This window comes from Taudactylus pleione, unplaced genomic scaffold (assembly GCF_031769625.1).
Source record: "Taudactylus pleione unplaced genomic scaffold, aTauple2 ptg001175l, whole genome shotgun sequence".
Lineage (NCBI taxonomy): Eukaryota > Metazoa > Chordata > Amphibia > Anura > Myobatrachidae > Taudactylus > Taudactylus pleione.
Window position 1 is genome coordinate 60,561 of NW_028285576.1, and position 20,746 is coordinate 81,306.

Consider the following 20,746-nt stretch of genomic DNA (forward strand, 5'->3'; position numbering starts at 1 on the left):
TACAGCCTGCGTATGTCGGCATGCAGTTACGGCCTGCGTATGTTGGCGTTCGGTTACGGCCTGCGTATGTCAGCGTGCAGTTACGGCCTGCGTATGTTGGCGTGCGGTTATGGCCTGCGTATGCTGGCATGCGGTTACGGCCTGCGTATGTCGGAGTGCGGTTACGGCCTCCGTGTGTCGGTGTGCACTGGGATTGTAGCACTTTAATAATATAATAATGGACAATAAACTTTTGGCCTCAGTCTGACCAAATATCCACATTTATCTGAATTATTCTGCACAATCTGTAAAACAACAACATAAAGATTCTAACACAACCACAGACATTTATCCAGTGTTCACGGAACATTAAAATACATACAGAATTTTCGAGTAACTGAGGTTGTGCAGATTGATGAATCACAGGCTGTAAAACTGCAGACTATGGGAAAATGTATCACACATGGGACGTCCTGTAATGAGAAACAACTGGTCACTTCCAAAGAGTCTGCAGAAAAACATTCAGTTAATGCATCACAGAAAGAGCCCAACTTAGTCTATCTGGTACACTTTGGAGCACAATGGCAATTTAAGAAATTCTGATGTGTTTGATATATATATATTGTGATAGGATCACTGGTAAAGTGGTTTGTGGCAGGTACATTTGTCCCAGATTCCTGTCTTTTGTGTTTTAAACCCCCAGGAGAAAAGGCCCCCATACATCAGAGATGGATTGCAGCAATCGTGCAATTTGCAATCGATTGTGTATAAAAATCTGCAATGTATGGGCTTCACAGATCGCAGATTGCAACCAAAAAGTGATTGGAATAGTTTAATCAGATTGTCCAACATGTTGGATTTCACAGATGGATTGGGGCTGTAGATTGCTAGTGTATGGACATGATCAGCAGATTTGCAGACATTTACCAGTAAAATGATGGAGCCTTTCAAGATTGCCAGATCTGTGTTTGCTGCAATCGATCTGCAAATCACTGAAAAAGATCTATAGTGTATGGGCGCAGATTGCTCGATTGGGAAATCCTAAGATCGGGCAATAAATCTTCAAATTGTTCAATTGTGGTTTTCAGTTTGCTGATGTATGGGGGCCTAAAGTCTGCAGTGTAGCAGGCTTGAGTTTCGGCTTTTTGAAAAGCCGGTTTGGGACCTGGGGGTTGTGGGTGAGAGGAGAGGGAGGGCTCCACCCATGGCCACTCCAGGTTTTGGTTCTCGCAGCCTGGTAACAGGCTTGTTAGTTTTTCACCTGAGAGTGGCCAATATAAGCCTAGTGTGTTTAGGGCTGATGGTCTCACCTGGGAGAGCAGGCAGGGAGTTTGCTCAGAGACACTTGGAAAACCTATCTGTAAGTACTGTGCTGTGCCTTGTTGCTGGTGAGGGCATTAGGCCCTGCCAGGTTCTGGTAGTGAGAGAACCACCTGTAAAGTTAGAGCCCAGCCAGGGCTAGGATTTACGTTTATGATTTCTTTATGTTATTTCTGTTTTGCACAATAAAGACTGGCGCCGACCAGCTTGTACTTGAATCCAGTCTGGCGTACTATTTCCCAGCTGCTGTGTGTGTAAGGAAGGAGTCCTCTACCCAGGAGAGGGACCCCCTAACCTGACTGTGTCACAATATATATATATATAATCAATGTAACAAACCCTCAATGCGCTATTGATCATACACTTATAGAAGACATAACACTCAAATAAATATATCCTCAAGACAAGAAGGTGCTGATAGTGTTTTATTTTCAAAACCTGTTTGGTTATTATGGTAAGTATTGTGCGTACATTAAATAAGAATATTTAAGCTTATGTCAATTCCACTTTGATCGATGTTATGATGAATCAAGACCCAATACTTCTATAAAGCAGCCTCCAATATCGGAATACAGCCCAGCACCAAAAACAAGATCAGATAAAACTCAGAGTAGTATGTATCAACTTTATCACAAAAGTAAGAATTAAAAACATGGACATGAAAACCACTGGACACAATACATGTAAACAAATATCAGTCACCCAACCTGGGATCTGGGTAGTGCAACCACAGTGGTACCGAATTCTGGGAGCTCCAGACAGCCGTGGTATTTCTTCAATGGGTGCAAGCTTCAGAAAACCATGAGCAGGAACCTCCAACTCGTTTTGTCTGAACAAAACTTCCTCAGGAAGGGGGCGTGGCCTTGGACGAAGGGGTGTGACCTTGCGGGACAGGGGCGTGGCCTCGCGGCCCAATCCCAATGTCCCGTTCTTAATATTACTGGGGGGGGGTGGAGGGGGTGCTGACTTCCTTGTGTTGCAGTGCCGGCCCCCCCACAGTGTCAGGAGCTGGGTGCTGCGCTTAATACTACAGTGCTGAACCCCTCCACCCGGCTCCTGTCACTGTGGGGGAGTGTCAGTCTCACCTTGGTGTCACCCCTCGGCGGATGACACCCTGGTGCGGCCTGTACCACCCGTGCCCCCCTTGTGACGCCACTGCATTAGACTTTGTATCCGAAAGGAGTCACTGCCAGTAGCCAGAGGCACAGAAGCTGGACATGTTACCTCAGACCAGTCAGTGTTAGCGAATTGTTACTGCGTAGGGACATAGTTGCCAGTTCCGCTTGTAATTGTAACAAAGGTTGTTTTTTGGGGGGCTTGTACTTTTTTTTTTGTGCGCAGAGCTCAAGCGAATGCCACTCGCCGGGCAGAGGGGGTGGAGCCGCAAAGTCGGTTACGTCACACAAGTCTCATGGGTGTCCCCTTAGCCAGAGTCAAGTAAGTGTGTGTGTGTGTGTGTGTGTATGTGTGTGTGTGTATGTGTGTGTGTGTATATGTGTGTGTATATGTATGTGTGTGTGTATATGTATGTGTGTGTATATATGTGTGTGTGTGTATATGTATGTGTGTGTGTATATGTGTGTACGTGTGTGTGTGTGTACGTGTGTGTGTGTATATATGTGTGTGTGTGCTATTACACTGGTAATGACTACGGGGCCTATTCATTATAACATAAATGTCTCTGGAGGTAATTAGGTGTAGAGCTGGCATGGAGCTGTACCTAATTACCAGAGGAATTCATCATTCCACCTCTCCATCAGTATCTATTCCGGTACCTGTCATTTTTGCGATGACAGCTTTTCGGGAAATAGATACTTTTCCTGCCTACACTACCTTACCACAGCTGTAATCAGTGCTGCGCATGCACCATTCCGCACCCCACAAGTGTAGGCAAGCCCCAGAATGGCAACCGGACCCCCGCGCCTGCCACGATAGTGGGCTGTTCGGGGTTGCGATGACGCGATTCACGCTGAATTGCATCATTGTAGCCCCGCCCCCTGCTTTATAATGCGGTAATATCGGCATTATAAAGCAGGGGCAGGGTCGCAATGATGAAATCACGTTGACACACCCCCACTCCGCCTACTGAAACTGACCCCACCCTCCCTGCTGCTCCGCCTGTCGGTAAGTATGTGCTATGATGAATTATGTGGGCGCACATGCGTGTTCCAGGGTGATGTATAGGGGCACATTTATCATTAAATATTTGCGGCTTACGCCCCCATTTGTGGGGGGTAACCGCAAATGTTTAGTATCACCCCCTTGTATGAAGGAGTGACTGCAGCGATATCTCCCACACCTGCTGTGCTCCCGCCATTCCTGCCTGCAGCCGCAGTCCATATAGGTTTCTATGGGGATGCGATGTTGCCAGATTTACCAAAGAATTCCAGAGATTGGCCCCCGCAGCTACCAATATCTGAAGGTGGCGTAGCCTGTTGTAGCCTATGGGGTGCACTTCGCCAGTGGCGCCACGAGAGGTGCGGGGTGTACGAACCACACCTGGGTATCACCCACCGAGGGGTGACAGCAAAGTGCTGACTCCTCCTCCTCAGTGACAGGAGCCGGGGGCTGCGCTGTAGCAATATGTGCAGCACTCGGCTCCTGACACAGTGATGAAGCCGCACTGGAAACATACTGGTCCCCGGGGGCAGTCCGCATCTCCGGACCCCCGGAGTGACAAAAATGGGGGTTCGGGCAGCAAGGTCACGCCCTCACCTGCGAGGCCACTCCCACTTTTTTACTGGCACTCGGCAAAGCCCGCCCACCCCTACACGCATCAGGTGTCAAAAGAGTTAGGGACGCCACTGCACTTCGGAACCCTCCTCAGCAATGGTGCCCACGCATTTGCAGTCAGTAGGACTGCGCAGCGCAGAAGCCCCGGCAGCTCTCCGGGCACATTGCAGGGACGGTCTCCTTTCAGAGCCCCAGTCCGTGTGGGTGGCGGATAAGACATTCCAGTGCTATGATCGCATCTTGCAATGCAGTAATATGAGGACCAGATCACATTGCAAATGTGATCACTAATAAACGAGCCCCATATTGCCTTTGGTCAGGTGGTATATACATGATAAATAGGGTAGAGAACAGTGCATTACCTAACTGCTGATACCGTGTGCCGAGACTCCCACTGACTTACGTGATATGTCAGGAGCATTAACATAACTCCACACAAACAAGATGCATGCCGTAAGCTGGATCAGAGAGCGTCACTTGTCCTGCACAGCAATACAGGGGGACAGCCCCTCAGAGATCAGACTCTTCTCCCAGTAACAGGACATCATACGTCAGTGCGGTCAGCTGCCTCATGTTATTACTTACCGGCTAACGGGGATAGACTGATTGCTAAGCACTCACTGACCAACCCCAGGTATTCTGTACCTTCCCCCACTCTCTTAGTGTCCCTAGTACCCCAATCTCAGGAGGCGGCGATGACTTGCACTACCTCTTCTGTCAGGAGCCGCTGAGGGTGGCGGTGATGAACTGCTGACTGACAGCTGAGCTCAGGGAGAAGGACCAGCCCATACCAGCACACATCATCACACCCTGACTGACAGCTCAGCTCAGGGAGAAGGACCAGCCCATCCCAGCACACATCTCACTCTGACTGACAGCTGAGCTCAGGGAGGAGGACCAGCCCATACGAGCACACATCTCACTCTGACTGACAGCTGAGCTCAGGGAGGAGGACCAGCCCATCCCAGCAGCATACATCTTCACACACTGACGGACAGCTGAGCTCAGGGAGGAGGACCAGCCCATACCAGCACAAATCACACTCTGACTGACAGATGAGCTCAGGGAGGAGGACCAGCCCATACCAGCACAAATCACACTCTGACTGACAGATGAGCTCAGGGAGGAGGACCAGCCCATACCAGCACAAATCACACTCTGACTGACAGCTGAGCTCAGGGAGGAGGACCAGCCCATCCCAGCACACATCACACACTAACTGACAGATGAGCTCAGGGAGGAGGACCAGCCCATACCAGCACAAATCACACTCTGACTGACAGATGAGCTCAGGGAGGAGGACCAGCCCATACCAGCACAAATCACACACTAACTGACAGATGAGCTCAGGGAGGAGGACCAGCCCATACCAGCACAAATCACACTCTGACTGACAGCTGAGCTCAGGGAGGAGGACCAGCCAATACCAGCACACATCATCACACACTGACTGACAGCTCAGCTCAGGGAGAAGGACCAGCCCATACCAGCACACATCATCACACATTGACTGACAGCTCAGCTCAGGGAGAAGGACCAGCCCATACCAGCACACATCATCACACATTGACTGACAGCTCAGCTCAGGGAGAAGGACCAGCGCATACCAGCACAAATCATCACACACTGACTGAGAGCTGAGCTCAGGGAGGAGGACCAGCCCATCCCAGCACACATCATACACTGACTGACAGCTGAGCTCAGGGAGGAGGACCAGCCCATACCAGCACACATCATCACACACTGACAGCTGAGCTCAGGGAGGAGGACCAGCCCATATCAGCACACATCATCATACACTGACTGACAGCTGAGCTCAGGGAGTAGGACCAGCCCATACCAGCACACATCACACACTGACTGACAGCTGAGCTCAGGGAGGAGGACCAGCACACATCATCACACACTGACTGACAGCTGATCTCAGGGATGAGGACCAGCCCATACCAGTACACATCATCACACACTGACTGACAGCTGAGCTCAGGGAGGAGGACCAGCCCATACCAGCACACATCACACACTGACTGACAGCTGAGCTCAGGGAGGAGGACCAGCCCATCCCAGCACACATCATCACACACTGACAGCTCAGCTCAGGGAGGAGGACCAGCCCATCCCAGCACACATCACACACTGACTGACAGCTCAGCTCAGGGAGGAGGACCAGCCCTTCCCAGCACACATCATCACACACTGACAGCTGAGCTCAGGGAGGAGGACCAGCCCATCCCAGCACACATCACACACTGACAGCTCAGCTCAGGGAGGAGGACCAGCCCTTCCCAGCACAGCACACATCATCACACACTGACAGCTGAGCTCAGGGAGGAGGACCAGCCCATCCCAGCACACATCACACACTGACTGACAGCTGAGCTCAGGGATGAGGACCAGTCCATACCAGCATATATCATCACACACTGACTGACAGCTGAGCTCAGGGAGGAGGACCAGCCCATCCCAGCATACATCATACACTGACTGACAGGTGAGCTCAGGGAGGAGGACCAGCCCATACCAGCACACATCATACACTGACTGACAGGTGAGCTCAGGGAGGAGGACCAGCCCATACCAGCACACATCTTCACACACTGACTGACAGCTGAGCTCAGGGAGGAGGACCAGCCTATCGGAGGCACACATCATCACACACTGAGTGACAGCTGAGCTCAGGGAGGAGGACCAGCCCAGCCCAGCACACATCACACACTGACAGCTGAGCTCAGGGAGGAGGACCAGCCCATCCCAGCACACATCACACACTGAGTGACAGCTGAGCTCAGGGAGGAGGACCAGCCCATCCTAGCACACATCATCAGGGCTGCCAACAGAAATTGAGGGGCCCGGTACTGACAAAATAGGCAGGGCCCCCAGGGGTATAGGGCAGACTTGGGTGGAGCTGTGGATAATGTGGGTGGAGCTACTTAGAGGGCGGTGCATCAATTGGTGCATAACCAGGGAAGCTAGACATGGTGGGGGGGATAGAGGGCAGGGCAGGATGTACATTACTGGGGGGGCACAGGGCAGGGAAAGCTGGATAAGTGGGGGCACAGGACTGGCAAGAGTGAACTGGGGTGGCATACAGCAGGGAAGGCTGGTTGGTCTGGGGGGCCAAAGGGCAGGGAAGGCCGGCTGAACTAGGGGAGAGGCAAGGCAGAGAAGGCAGGCTGGCTGGACATGGGGGGCCGCAGGGAAGACAGGCTGGCTGGCTGGACTAGGAGGGGGTACAGGCACAGGGAAGTCTGGCTGGATTGAGGGTGGGGCAGGGAAGGTAGGCTGGCTAAACTAGAGGGCTGGCTGGACTGAGGTGCGGTGGGCAGGGAAGGAAGGCTGGCTGGACTGGGGAGTGGGCTTAGGGAAGACTGGCTAGACTGGGGGAGGGGCAGAGAAAGTAGGCAGGCTGGCTGGAATTGGCGTTGGGGGGTTTGGGCAGGGAAGGCAGGCTGGCTGAACTGGGGATGGGGGAGTGGACAGGGAAGGCTGGCTGTAATGGGGCAGTGCAGGGAAGTCTGGCTAGACTGGGGGGTGGGCAGGTAAGGCAGGATAGCTGACTGGACTGGGGGGTGGGCAGGCTGGCTGGACTAGGGGGCAGTGCAGAGAAGGCTGGCTAGACTGGGGGGGAAGTGCAGGGAAGGAAGGACGGCTGGATGGACTGGGGGGTCGGCAGGAAAGGCAGGATGGCTGGCTGGACTCGCAGGGGGCACAAGGCAGGATCAACATATCTGCTCTTTTCATAATACTTCCTGAGAGAGAGAGGGGCGAGGAATGCCCTGGGCGGCAGGCAGGGAGAGAGCATCAGCGCTGGGTAAAGACTATTTCCACTTCAGATATTGTACCTGGAAGTGACGTGCACTAAGGGGGTCATTCAGACCCGCTCGCGAGCGGCAGTACGTTCGCAAACGGGTCGATGTTCCCCGCTGTGCATGCGCACGACGGAGGGAGCTCCGTCGTGCGCATATGCGCGAGACCCAGACTGCGACAGCCAAGCTGTCGCTCTGGGTCTTGCACCAAAGAGGGCGTGCTGTCGATGTTGATTGACAGCATGCCCCCTTTGGCGGGCATGCCGGGGGCGTGCCTGCCAGACGGAGGCGTTCCCATGGGAACGCCTACCATCTGAAGCCGGCCCCACTGACCTCACTAGTGATGTCAGTGGGAGTGATTTTGGCTCTGATAGAGCCAAAATCACTCCAGGGCTTGCGGCAGCGAGACCCTACCGCAGGGTCTCCGTCGCAAGCCCGATGGTCGCGATGATCAAGACCATCGCGACAATCATCATGGACGCTTGCTATAGCTGTGGGTGGTAACCCACAGCTATGCGAGCGTCCATGAGGACGCTCCAAAAAAAGGTAGGAGGGCCCTGATTCAGAGCGAGCGCTCTGGTCAGAGCGTTCAGCTCTGAATCAGGCCCTAAGGGCGGAAGAGCAGTTTCATGCCCACACAGTCCAGCCAAAAAAGAAAGTTAGCCACTCGTGGGCTGTGCATCAGGGGTAGGAGTGGACGTGGGCCCCCTCCCGTTCTGCCACTGCCGGGCCCGGGACTCCAGTCCCGGCAGTCCCCCCCTAATGGCGGCCCTGCACATCATCACACACTGACTGACAGCTGAGCTCAGGGAGGAGGACCAGCCCATCCCAGCACACATCACACACTGACTGACAGCTGAGCTCAGGGAGGAGGACCAGCCCATACCAGCACACATCTTCACACACTGACTGACAGCTGAGCTGAGGGAGGAGGACCAGCCCATACCAGCACACATCATCACACACTGACTGACAGCTGAGCTCAGGGAGGAGGACCAGCCCATACCAGCACACATCATCACACACTGACAGCTGAGCTCAGGGAGGAGGACCAGCCCATACCAGCACAAATCACACTCTGACTGACAGATGAGCTCAGGGAGGAGGACCAGCCCATACCAGCACAAATCACACACTGACTGACAGATGAGCTCAGGGAGGAGGACCAGCCCATACCAGCACACATCATACACTGACTGACAGCTGAGCTCAGGGAGGAGGATCAGCCCATCCCAGCACACATCATCACACACTGACTGACAGCTGAGCTCAGGGAGGAGGATCAGCCCATCCCAGCACACATCATCACACACTGACTGACAGCTGAGCTCAGGGAGGAGGATCAGCCCATCCCAGCACACATCATCACACACTGACTGACAGCTGAGCTCAGGGAGGAGGATCAGCCCATCCCAGCACACATCATCACACACTGACTGACAGCTGAGCTCAGGAAGGAGGACCAGCCCAGCCCAGCAAATATCATCACACACTGACTGACAGCTGAGCTCAGGGAGGAGGACCAGCCCATCCCAGCATATATCATCACACACTGACTGACAGCTGAGCTCAGGGAGGAGGACCAGCCCAGCCCAGCACACATCACACACTGACAGCTGAGCTCAGGGAGGAGGACCAACCCATCCCAGCACACATCACACACTGACAGCTGAGCTCAGGGAGGAGGACCAGCCCATACCAGCACACATCACACACTGACTGACAGCTGAGCTCAGGGAGGAGGACCAGCCCATCCCAGCACACATCATCACACACTGACAGCTGAGCTCAGGGAGGAGGACCAGCCCATCCCAGCACACATCACACACTGACTGACAGCTGAGCTCAGGGAGGAGGACCAGCCCAGCCCAGCACACATCACACACTGACAGCTGAGCTCAGGGAGGAGGACCAACCCATCCCAGCACACATCACACACTGACAGCTGAGCTCAGGGAGGAGGACCAGCCCATCCCAGCACACATCACACACTGACAGCTGAGCTCAGGGAGGAGGACCAACCCATCCCAGCACACATCACACACTGACAGCTGAGCTCAGGGAGGAGGACCAGCCCATCCCAGCACACATCACACACTGACTGACAGCTGAGCTCAGGGAGGAGGACCAGCCCAGCCCAGCACACATCACACACTGACAGCTGAGCTCAGGGAGGAGGACCAACCCATCCCAGCACACATCACACACTGACAGCTGAGCTCAGGGAGGAGGACCAGCCCATACCAGCACACATCACACACTGACTGACAGCTGAGCTCAGGGAGGAGGACCAGCCCATCCCAGCACACATCATCACACACTGACAGCTGAGCTCAGGGAGGAGGACCAGCCCATCCCAGCACACATCACACACTGACTGACAGCTGAGCTCAGGGAGGAGGACCAGCCCATCCCAGCACACATCACACACTGACAGCTGAGCTCAGGGAGGAGGACCAGCCCATCCCAGCACACATCACACACTGACAGCTGAGCTCAGGGAGGAGGACCAGCCCATCCCAGCACACATCACACACTGACAGCTGAGCTCAGGGAGGAGGACCAGCCCATACCAGCACACATCACACACTGACTGACAGCTGAGCTCAGGGAGGAGGACCAGCCCATCCCAGCACACATCACACACTGACAGCTGAGCTCAGGGAGGAGGACCAGCCCATCCCAGCACACATCACACACTGACAGCTGAGCTCAGGGAGGAGGACCAGCCCATCCCAGCACACATCACACACTGACAGCTGAGCTCAGGGAGGAGGATCAGCCCATCCCAGCACACATCACACACTGACAGCTGAGCTCAGGGAGGAGGATCAGCCCATCCCAGCACACATCACACACTGACTGACAGTGTTAGTGCATTACTGAAGTGTAAGCCGGTGTGAGATCTGGAGGAACCCTCTCCAAAAGAAAACCTGATACAGTAGCCCATTGGCTACTATAGGCTAATGTCATCTTCAGTCCGACTGCATAGTGGCCTACATAGAATTTATGGGGGCTGTATTGCAGTCAAAAATGAATGGACCACAGCTGATATTGGTCCAGGACATGACCTAGCTCCACCCGTGAAATGATAGCATGATAGCCCGGCATTGGCGATTTTCCTCTCCACCCCGCAGAATGCACAATGCGCAGATTATAATTTCCCCCCATTGATATTTGGACACATAGTAACAAGCCATAGAGATCACAATTGTAAATGAAAATTTCTTTCATCTCCATATTTTACATTTTGTTGAGTTTGTACAATGATTAGTGCCAGGTGATCCATTCCGGCTAGGCCACTATCTGTGTAGGGTCTGTATGTTCTCCCCCGGTACCTTTTGGTCTTCGTACTGATTCACATTCCGGATCATACTGATATGTTTATTCTCTTTCGAACTAACATTGACCTTTATGTGTTTGTGTCACAAACAATTTAGGGGCCGATGCAGTGAATGTGCGCACATTGGCGGTGCGTATCTTGCGTGTTTTTTCACTGCACAAGTCGTGGAATCTAGTGTACGCAAGTACAAGCAGCGCAGATTCATACGCATCCCCTTGCAGGGGTGTAACCGGGCAGCCACACGCAGACAGGGTTGGGAGGGCGTGCTGCTGGCGGTATTGCGGGCTACGCAGTGTAAATATGCCTGGGAGCATCTGTGGCTGAGTTGCAGCAGGCATTAGATTGTAAGCTCACTGGGACACTGGCTGTATAATAAAGCGCTGTGGAATATGTAGGTGATATATATAAGTAAGGGATGGTAACGTGATTCTCTCTGTCACATTGCAGCAGGCATTAGATTGTAAGCTCACTGGGACACTGGCTGTATAATAAAGCGCTGTGGAATATGTAGGTGATATATATAAGTAAGGGATGGTAACGTGATTCTCTCTGTCACTTTGCAGCTTGATGTCGGGATTGGCCGCTCTCGATGCTAAGACGTCCAGTCGCTTGGGCATTATCACCATTGCCTACTACCTGTGGACCACCTTCGTGGCTGTCATCGTGGGAATCATCATGGTATCTATCATCCATCCCGGGGGCGCAGCGCAGAAAGAGAACACAGAACACAGCGGGAAGCCGGTCATGAGCTCAGCGGACGCACTGCTGGACCTGATCCGGTAACTGCGCAGCCCGTAGCTGACTTATAGTGTAACACTCAGCAGGGTCATGGGATGGAAGAGGTTTGTCTGGTGGTGTCTGAGGAGGAGGAGTATATAGTACTGAGCCCACGGTATATAGTACTGAGCCCATGGTATATAGTACTGAGCGCACGGTATATAGTACTGAGCCCAAGGTATATAGTACTGAGCCCATGGTATATAGTACTGAGCCCATGGTATATAGTACTGAGCCCACGGTATATAGTACTGAGCGCACTGTATATAGTACTGAGCCCACGGTATATAGTACTGAGCCCACGGTATATAGTACTGAGCCCACGGTATATAGTACTGAGCACACGGTATATAGTACTGAGCACATGGTATATACTGTAGTACCGAGCCCACGGTATATAGTACTGAGCCCACGGTATATAGTACTGAGCACATGGTATATAGTACTGAGCACATGGTATATACTGTAGTACTGAGCCCACGGTATATAGTACTGAGCCCACGGTATATAGTACTGAGCACATGGTATATACTGTAGTACCGAGCCCACGGTATATAGTACTGAGCCCACGGTATATAGTACTGAGCACATGGTATATACTGAAGTACTGAGCCCACGGTATATAGTACTGAGCCCACGGTATATAATGTAGTACTGAGCCCACGGTATATAGTACTGAGCCCATGGTATATACTGTAGTACTGAGCCCACGGTATATGCTGTAGTACTGAGCCCACTTTATATAGTACTGAGCACACGGTATATACTGTACTACTGAGCCCACGGTATATACTGCAATACTGAGCCCACGGTATATAGTACTGAGCACATGGTATATACTGTAATAATGAGCCCACTGGTATATACTGTAATACTGAGCCCACGGTATATAGTACTAAGCACATGGTATATACTGTAATACTGAGCCCACGGTATATACTGTAGTTCTGAGCCCACAGTATATAGTACTGAGCCCACGGTATATAGTACTGAGCCCACGGTATATAGTACTGAGCCCACGGTATATAGTACTGAGCACATGGTATATACTGTAGTACCGAGCCCACGGTATATAGTACTGAACCCACGGTATATAGTACTGAGCCCACGGTATATAGTACTGAGCACATGGTATATACTGTAATAATGAGCCCACTGGTATATACTGTAATACTGAGCCCACGGTATATAGTACTGAGCACATGGTATATACTGTAATACTGAGCCCACGGTATATACTGTAGTTCTGAGCCCACAGTATATAGTACTGAGCCCACGGTATATACTGTTGTACTGAGCCCACGGTATATAGTACTGAGCACATGGTATATACTGTAGTACTGAGCCCACGGTATATAGTACTGAGCACACGGTATATAGTACTGAGTCCACGGTATATACTGTAGTACTGAGCCCATGGTATATAGTACTGAGCACACGGTATATAGTACTGAGCACACGGTATATACTGTAGTACTGAACCCACGGTATATAATACTGAGCCCATGGTATATAGTACTGACCCCACGGTATATACTGTAGTACTGAGCCCAAGGTATATAGTACTGAGCACACGGTATATACATAGTACTGAGCCCACGGTATATAGTACTGAGCCCACAGTATATAGTACTGAGCCCATGGCATATAGTACTGAGCCCATGGTATATAGTACTGAGCCCATGGTATATAGTACTGAACCCACGGTATATAGTACTGAGCCCATGGTATATAGTACTGAGCCCACGGTATATACATATTACTGAGCACACGGTATATAGTACTGAGCCCATGGTATATACATATTACTGAACACACGGTATATACATATTACTGAGCACACGGTATATAGTACTGAGCTCATGGTATATAGTACTGAGCCCACGGTATATACATATTACTGAGCCCATGGTATATAGTACTGAGCCCACGGTATATACATATTACTGAGCACAAGGTATATAGTACTGAGCCCACGGTATATACATATTACTGAGCACACGGTATATAGTACTGAGCCCATGGTATATAGTACTGAGCCCACGGTATATACATATTACTGAGCACACGGTATATATTACTGAGCCCATGGTATATAGTACTGAGCCCACGGTATATACATAGTACTGAGCACATGTTATATACATAGTACTGAGCACACGGTATATACATATTACTGAGCACACGGTATATACATAGTACTGAGCCCATGATATATAGTACTGAGCCCACGTTATATACATAGTACTGAGCACACACGGTCATTACTTCCTTACTATAGCTCTATAGTTTCCTGAACTCGGGACTCTTTCCTTGGGGCTATTATAGCTGTAAGCCCAATGTGCTTCTATCTATACATTGGACCTCATTTAGAGGCGGTCGTAAGCGGCCGCTCGGTCGTACGCCTAATGACCGAGAAACTGAAAAAAGGAAGCAATCGCATGGCCGGTCGGTCGCAACCAAAGTGACGCCCATACGTGAACAATGCACCTCCTGTAGCTAGCGAGTGGTAGCAGCTAGCGATCTAGTCAGTCGTTGGCAGTCGCTGTATGTTCATTTTCTTCTGATGGTTGCGGCCGCTTGTGTTGTGTTGATGCCCACAAAAAAAAACAAAAAAACGCATAGAATAAGCTATCAGCATGAAATGTATTCATTCTTATTATTCTGATAATGTAAATGCAGCTGAATCAATTACAAGCCAATTAGCAGTGTTATTAGCTACAACAATCGATTAGCTGCTTGCATTGTGCGGCTCAAAATAGAAACATCACTCCCAACATCAGCTGTACGATCAGCCAGGCCCCTAATCTGAGTGACGTTTTGCTACTTCCGGCCTTCTATGTCGGTCGTAGCAGGTAATTTACGTATGCCCCTAAAACGCCCTGAAAACTGTGAGGCACGCCTGCGTTTTTAGACCACCACCCCCGTCAACACCCACAAACGGCCTTTCATGTCAATCAACTCTCGGAAGCCACTTCCTGCTCGTAAGTCATACGATCTACAGCATTTTGGATCGCAAGGTCTAATACGCACATGCGCACAACTAACCGTACGCATGCGTGGTTTGGAAACATCGGATGGGTACGACCGAGCGACGGCTTACGACCGACTCTGAATGAGGTCCATTGTCCTCACCAGGCTCTGGGCTGAATAAGACAGGGATATATTATATTTCTTAGTACATAGTATGCGGGTCTTTCACTGTTATTGCTAGCCTTTGTTGTGGGAGGTTATTGGGAAGTCACCGGTTAGGTCTGTGTGTTACATATTCCTAATCAGTGTATCTATGGCTGCATAGCTATAGTGTTATATTACACGTGTAGTAAGGCTAATAACACAGCATCATTCAGAGCTGGTGTCAGTATACCTGATATGACTGCAACACGTTACCCTGCAGCACATACATGATACATCTGTACACGGCAAGGATACGATCATTGTATGAGCCGCCTGCAAACCTGCTCTCTCCATTATTTCTCAGGATATCCCCTCTGTTATTAATCTGTATTACCAGGTACCCCTACCTGCACTACGCCTAAATCCTCCATCTTCCCTGCCTGTTACCTCTCACCCCTTCCACCTATCCCTCCTGCCACCACCCCTGCTAACTGCCCTTCATGTCTCTCCTCTACCCTCCATCTCCCCAGCCTGTTACCTACTACATACCACCCTCTATCCCCTTCCACCCACCCTCCTGCCACCTCCGCTGCTACACAGGACTGTGAGGTATTACAGATGTGAGATAGCAGTAGTGGTGTCTCTATGCTGGCTGTGCTGTGGCTGATGTTACAGATGTATACACAGGACTGTGATGTATTACAGATGTGAGATAGCAGTAGTGGGGGTCTCTATGATGGCTGTGCTGTGGCTGATGTTACAGATGTATACACAGGACTGTGAGGTATTACAGATGTGAGATAGCAGTAGAGGGTGTCTCTATGCTGGCTGAGCTGTGGATGATGTTACAGATGTATACACAGGACTGTGAGGTATTACAGATGTGAGATAGCAGTAGTGGGGGTCTCTATGCTGGCTGTGCTGTGGTTGATGTTACAGATGTATACACAGGACTGTGAGGAATTACAGATGTGAGATAGTAGTAGTGGCTGTCTCTATGCTGGCTGTGCTGTGGCTGATGTTACAGATGTATACACAGGACTGTGAGGTATTACAGATGTGAGATAGCAGTAGTGGGTGTCTCTATGCTGGCTGTGCTGTGGCTGATGTTACAGATGTATACACAGGACTGTGAGGTATTACAGATGTGAGATAGTAGTAGTGGGTGTCTCTATGCTGGCTGTGCTGTGGCTGATGTTACAGATGTATACACAGGACTGTGAGGTATTACAGATGTGAGATAGCAGTAGTGGGTGTCTCTATGCAGGCTGAGCTGTGGCTGATGTTACAGATGTATACACAGGACTGTGAGGTATTACAGATGTGAGATAGCAGTAGTGGGTGTCTCTATGCTGGCTGTGCTGTGGCTGATGTTACAGATGTATACACAGGACTGTGAGGTATTACAGATGTGAGATAGCAGTAGTGGGCGTCTCTATGCTGGGCTGAGCTGTGGCTGATGTTACAGATGTATACAGAGGACTGTGAGGTATTACAGATGTGAGATAGCAGTAGTGGGTGTCTCTATGCTGGCTGAGCTGTGGCTGATGTTACATATATATATATACACAGGACTGTGAAGTATTACAGATGTGAGATAGCAGTAGTGGGTGTCTCTATGCTGGCTGAGCTGTGGCTGATGTTACAGATGTATACACAGGACTGTGAGGTATTACAGATGTGAGACAGCAGTAGTGGGTGTCTCTATGCTGGCTGTGCTGTGGCTGATGTTACAGATGTATACACAGGACTGTGAGGTATTACAGATGTGAGATAGCAGTAGTGGGTGTCTCTATGCTGGCTGAGCTGTGGCTGATGTTACATATATATATATACACAGGACTGTGAAGTATTACAGATGTGAGATAGCAGTAGTGGGTGTCTCTATGCTGGCTGAGCTGTGGCTGATGTTACAGATGTATACACAGGACTGTGAGGTATTACAGATGTGAGACAGCAGTAGTGGGTGTCTCTATGCTGGCTGTGCTGTGGCTGATGTTACAGATGTATACACAGGACTGTGAGGTATTACAGATGTGAGATAGCAGTAGTGGGTGTCTCTATGCTGGCTGTGCTGTGGCTGATGTTACAGATGTATACACAGGACTGAGATGTATTACAGATGTGAGATAGCAGTAGTGGGTGTCTCTATGCTGGCTGAGCTGTGGAGGATGTTACTGATGTATACACAGGACTGTGAGGTATTACAGATGTGAGAAAGCAGTAGTGGGTGTCTCTATGCTGGCTGAGCTGTGGCTGATGTTACATATGTATTAGGGGTGTGCACCGGCCACTTTTCGTGTTTTGGATCTGGATCTTTCTTCGTGTTTTGGATCTGGATTGGTTTTGCCAAAACCACCCTTCCGTGTTTTGGGTTCTGGGTTTTGTGTTTTGGATCTGTATTTTTTTTTAAAAAAGCATAAAAACAGCTAAAATCACAGAATTTGTTGGTTTCTCTGCTCCTATGCTATTATTAACCTCAATAACCTTAATTTCCACTCATTTCCAGTCTATTCTGAACACCTCACACCTCACAATAGTGTTTTCATGTCCAAAAGGTTGCACCGAGGTAGCTGGATGACTATGCTAAGCGACACGAGTGGGCGGCACAAACACGTGACCCATCTAGGAGTGACACTGCAGTGGCAGACAGGATGGCAGTTAGAAAAACTAGGCCCCAAACTGTACATAATGCAAAGAAAAAAAAGAGGTGCAAGATGGAATTGTCCTTGGGCCCTCCCACCCACCCTTATGTTGTATAAACAGGACATGCACACTTTAACAAATCAATCATTTCAGCGCCAGGGTCTGCCACACAACTGTGGCTGAAATGATTGGTTCGTTTGGGCCCCCACAAAACAAGCTGGCAATTAATGTGTCCCTGCACAAACTGGCTCTACGGAGGCAAGATGTCATCCTCATCCTCCTCATCCACCGATTCCTCACCCTCTTCAGTGTGTACATCCTCATCCTCACAGAGTATTAATTCGTCCCTGCTGGAACCACAGGTCCCTCTGTACGTTCTGGAGGCTGGTCTCCCTGGAAGAGTTGATAATTCATTTTATGAACATCATCTTCTCCACATTTTGTGGAAGCAACCTCCTACGCCTTTCGCTGACAAGGTTCCCGGCTGCACTAAACACTCTTTCGGAGTACACACTGGAGGGGGGGCAACTCAGGTAAAATAGAGCCAGTTTGTACAGGGACCTCCAAATTGCTTCTTTTTCCTGCCAGTACAGGTACGGACTGTCTGACATGCCTACTTGGATGCTGTCACCGATGTAATCCTTTAACAGACAGACGCACGCTTGTCGCTGCTGCTTTGAGGATTCAAGTGCGGCTACAGCCCACACAATTCACAAAGACAGAAAAAAGAAGAAGAATATTTTAATTGTTTGTGTAGAACACTTTGAGGTGTCACCACCCTTTAACAGACAGACGCACGCTTGTCGCTGCTGCTTTAAGGATGCAGGTGCGGCTACATCGCACACAAGTCACAAACACATTAAAAAAATAGTTTTTTATTTTTTGGAGCACTTTGAGAGTTACACCACCCTTTAACAGACAGACGCACGCTTGTCGCTGCTGCTTTAAGGATGCAGGTGCGGCTACAGCCCACACATTTCACAAAGACCCAAAAAAAAAGAACAATATTTTAATTGTTTGTGTAGCACACTTTGAGGGTGTCACCACCCTTTAACAGACAGACGCACGCTTGTCGCTGCTGCTTTGAGGATGCAGGTGCGGCTACAGCCCACACAATTCACAAAGACAGAAAAAAAAAGAACAATATTTTAATTGTTTGTGTAGAACACTTTGAGGGTGTCACCACCCTTTAACAGACAGACGCACGCTTGTCGCTGCTGCTTTAAGGATGCAGGTGCGGCTACAGCCCACACATTTCACAAAGACCAAAAAAAAAAGAACAATATTTTAATTGTTTGTGTAGCACACTTTGAGGGTGTCACCACCCTTTAACAGACAGACGCACGCTTGTCGCTGCTGCTTTAAGGATGCAGGTGCGGCTACAGCACACAATTCACAAAGACAGAAAAAAGAACAATATTTTAATTGTTTGTGTAGCACACTTTGAGGGTGTCACCACCCTTTAACAGACAGACGCACGCTTGTCGCTGCTGCTTTAAGGATGCAGGTGCGGCTACAGCCCACACAATTCACAAAGACAGAAAAAAGAACAATATTTTAATTGTTTGTGTAGCACACTTTGAGGGTGTCACCACCCTTTAACAGACAGACGCACGCTTGTCGCTGCTGCTTTAAGGATGCAGGTGCGGCTACAGCCCACACAATTCACAAAGACAGAAAAAAAAAGAACAATATTTTAATTGTTTGTGTAGCACACTTTGAGGGTGTCACCACCCTTTAACAGACAGACGCACGCTTGTCGCTGCTGCTTTGAGGATGCAGGTGGAATCTAGACGGGATTTGGAACCGAGGACACACTACCTCCATCAATTGTCTAAATCCCACTGCACTAATGTCGGATACCGGACGCACGTCTAACACCAACATAGCAGTCAAGGCCTCAGTTATACGTTTTGCTTCAGGATGACTGCTGTCGTACTTCATCCTCATCGCTAGGGACTGTTGGAGGGTCAATTGTTTAGTAAAAGTAGTGATGTTCCTACTTCCTCTCTGGGATGATGAACAACTCCCAGCAGCAGCAACAGCACTAGGAGGAAGAGGTTCTTGATCTTTCCCTATTTTATTTTTATCGGAGAAAGTTTGGTCCTCCATTTATGTTATATTGATATATATACGTGCGGCTAAAGCGCACACAAACACAGAAAATATTATTTTATTTTTGCTGGAGAGTAGTGCACTTTGTGGGTTACACCACAGTTTAAGAAATGAGCCAGCCGGCTCTTTACTTATGGGACACAGGCGCACGCTTGGCGCTGCTCCTTTGTTGATGCACGTGCAGCCACAGTGCACACAATTCACAAACACAGAAAATAATTTTTTTTTTGGTTTGGACTGGAGTGTACTTTCGGGGGTTACAGCACCCTTAACGGTCAAGCCAGCCGGCCCTTTACTTATGACACAGGCGCACGCTTGGCACTACTTTGTTGATGCACGTGCGGCTACTGCGCACACAATTCACAAACACAGAAAATAATTTTTTTTTAGGTTTGGACTGGAGTGTACTTTCGGGGGTTACAGCACCCTTAACGGTCAAGCCAGCCGGCCCTTTACTTATGACACAGGCGCACGCTTGGCACTACTTTGTTGATGCACGTGCGGCTACTGCGCACACAATTCACAAACACAGAAAATAATTTTTTTTTAGGTTTGGACTGGAGTGTACTTTCGGGGGTTACAGCACCCTTAACGGTCAAGCCAGCCGGCCCTTTACTTATGACACAGGCGCACGCTTGGCACTACTTTGTTGATGCACGTGCGGCTACTGCGCACACAATTCACAAACACAGAAAATAATTTTTTTTTGGTTTGGACTGGAGTGTACTTTCGGGGGTTACAGCACCCTTAACGGTCAAGCCAGCCGGCCCTTTACTTATGACACAGGCGCACGCTTGGCACTACTTTGTTGATGCACGTGCGGCTACTGCGCACACAATTCACAAACACAGAAAATAATTTTTTTTTGGTTTGGACTGGAGTGTACTTTTGGGGGTTACAGCACCCTTAA

At 49.9% G+C, this 20,746-nt stretch overlaps 1 protein-coding gene across 1 annotated transcript in view; it reads left to right on the forward strand.

Annotated features, from left to right (window-relative positions):
- Positions 1-11,744: 11,744 nt before the first annotated feature.
- Positions 11,745-20,746, forward strand: part of SLC1A7 (solute carrier family 1 member 7) — a gene marked incomplete at its 5' end in the record, with an annotated part of 92,542 nt that continues 83,540 nt past the window's right edge. The window contains one exon of the mRNA XM_088462256.1: positions 11,745-11,960. Coding sequence (XP_088318382.1) covers positions 11,745-11,960 — 216 coding nt within the window. The remainder of the gene's footprint in view (positions 11,961-20,746) is intronic.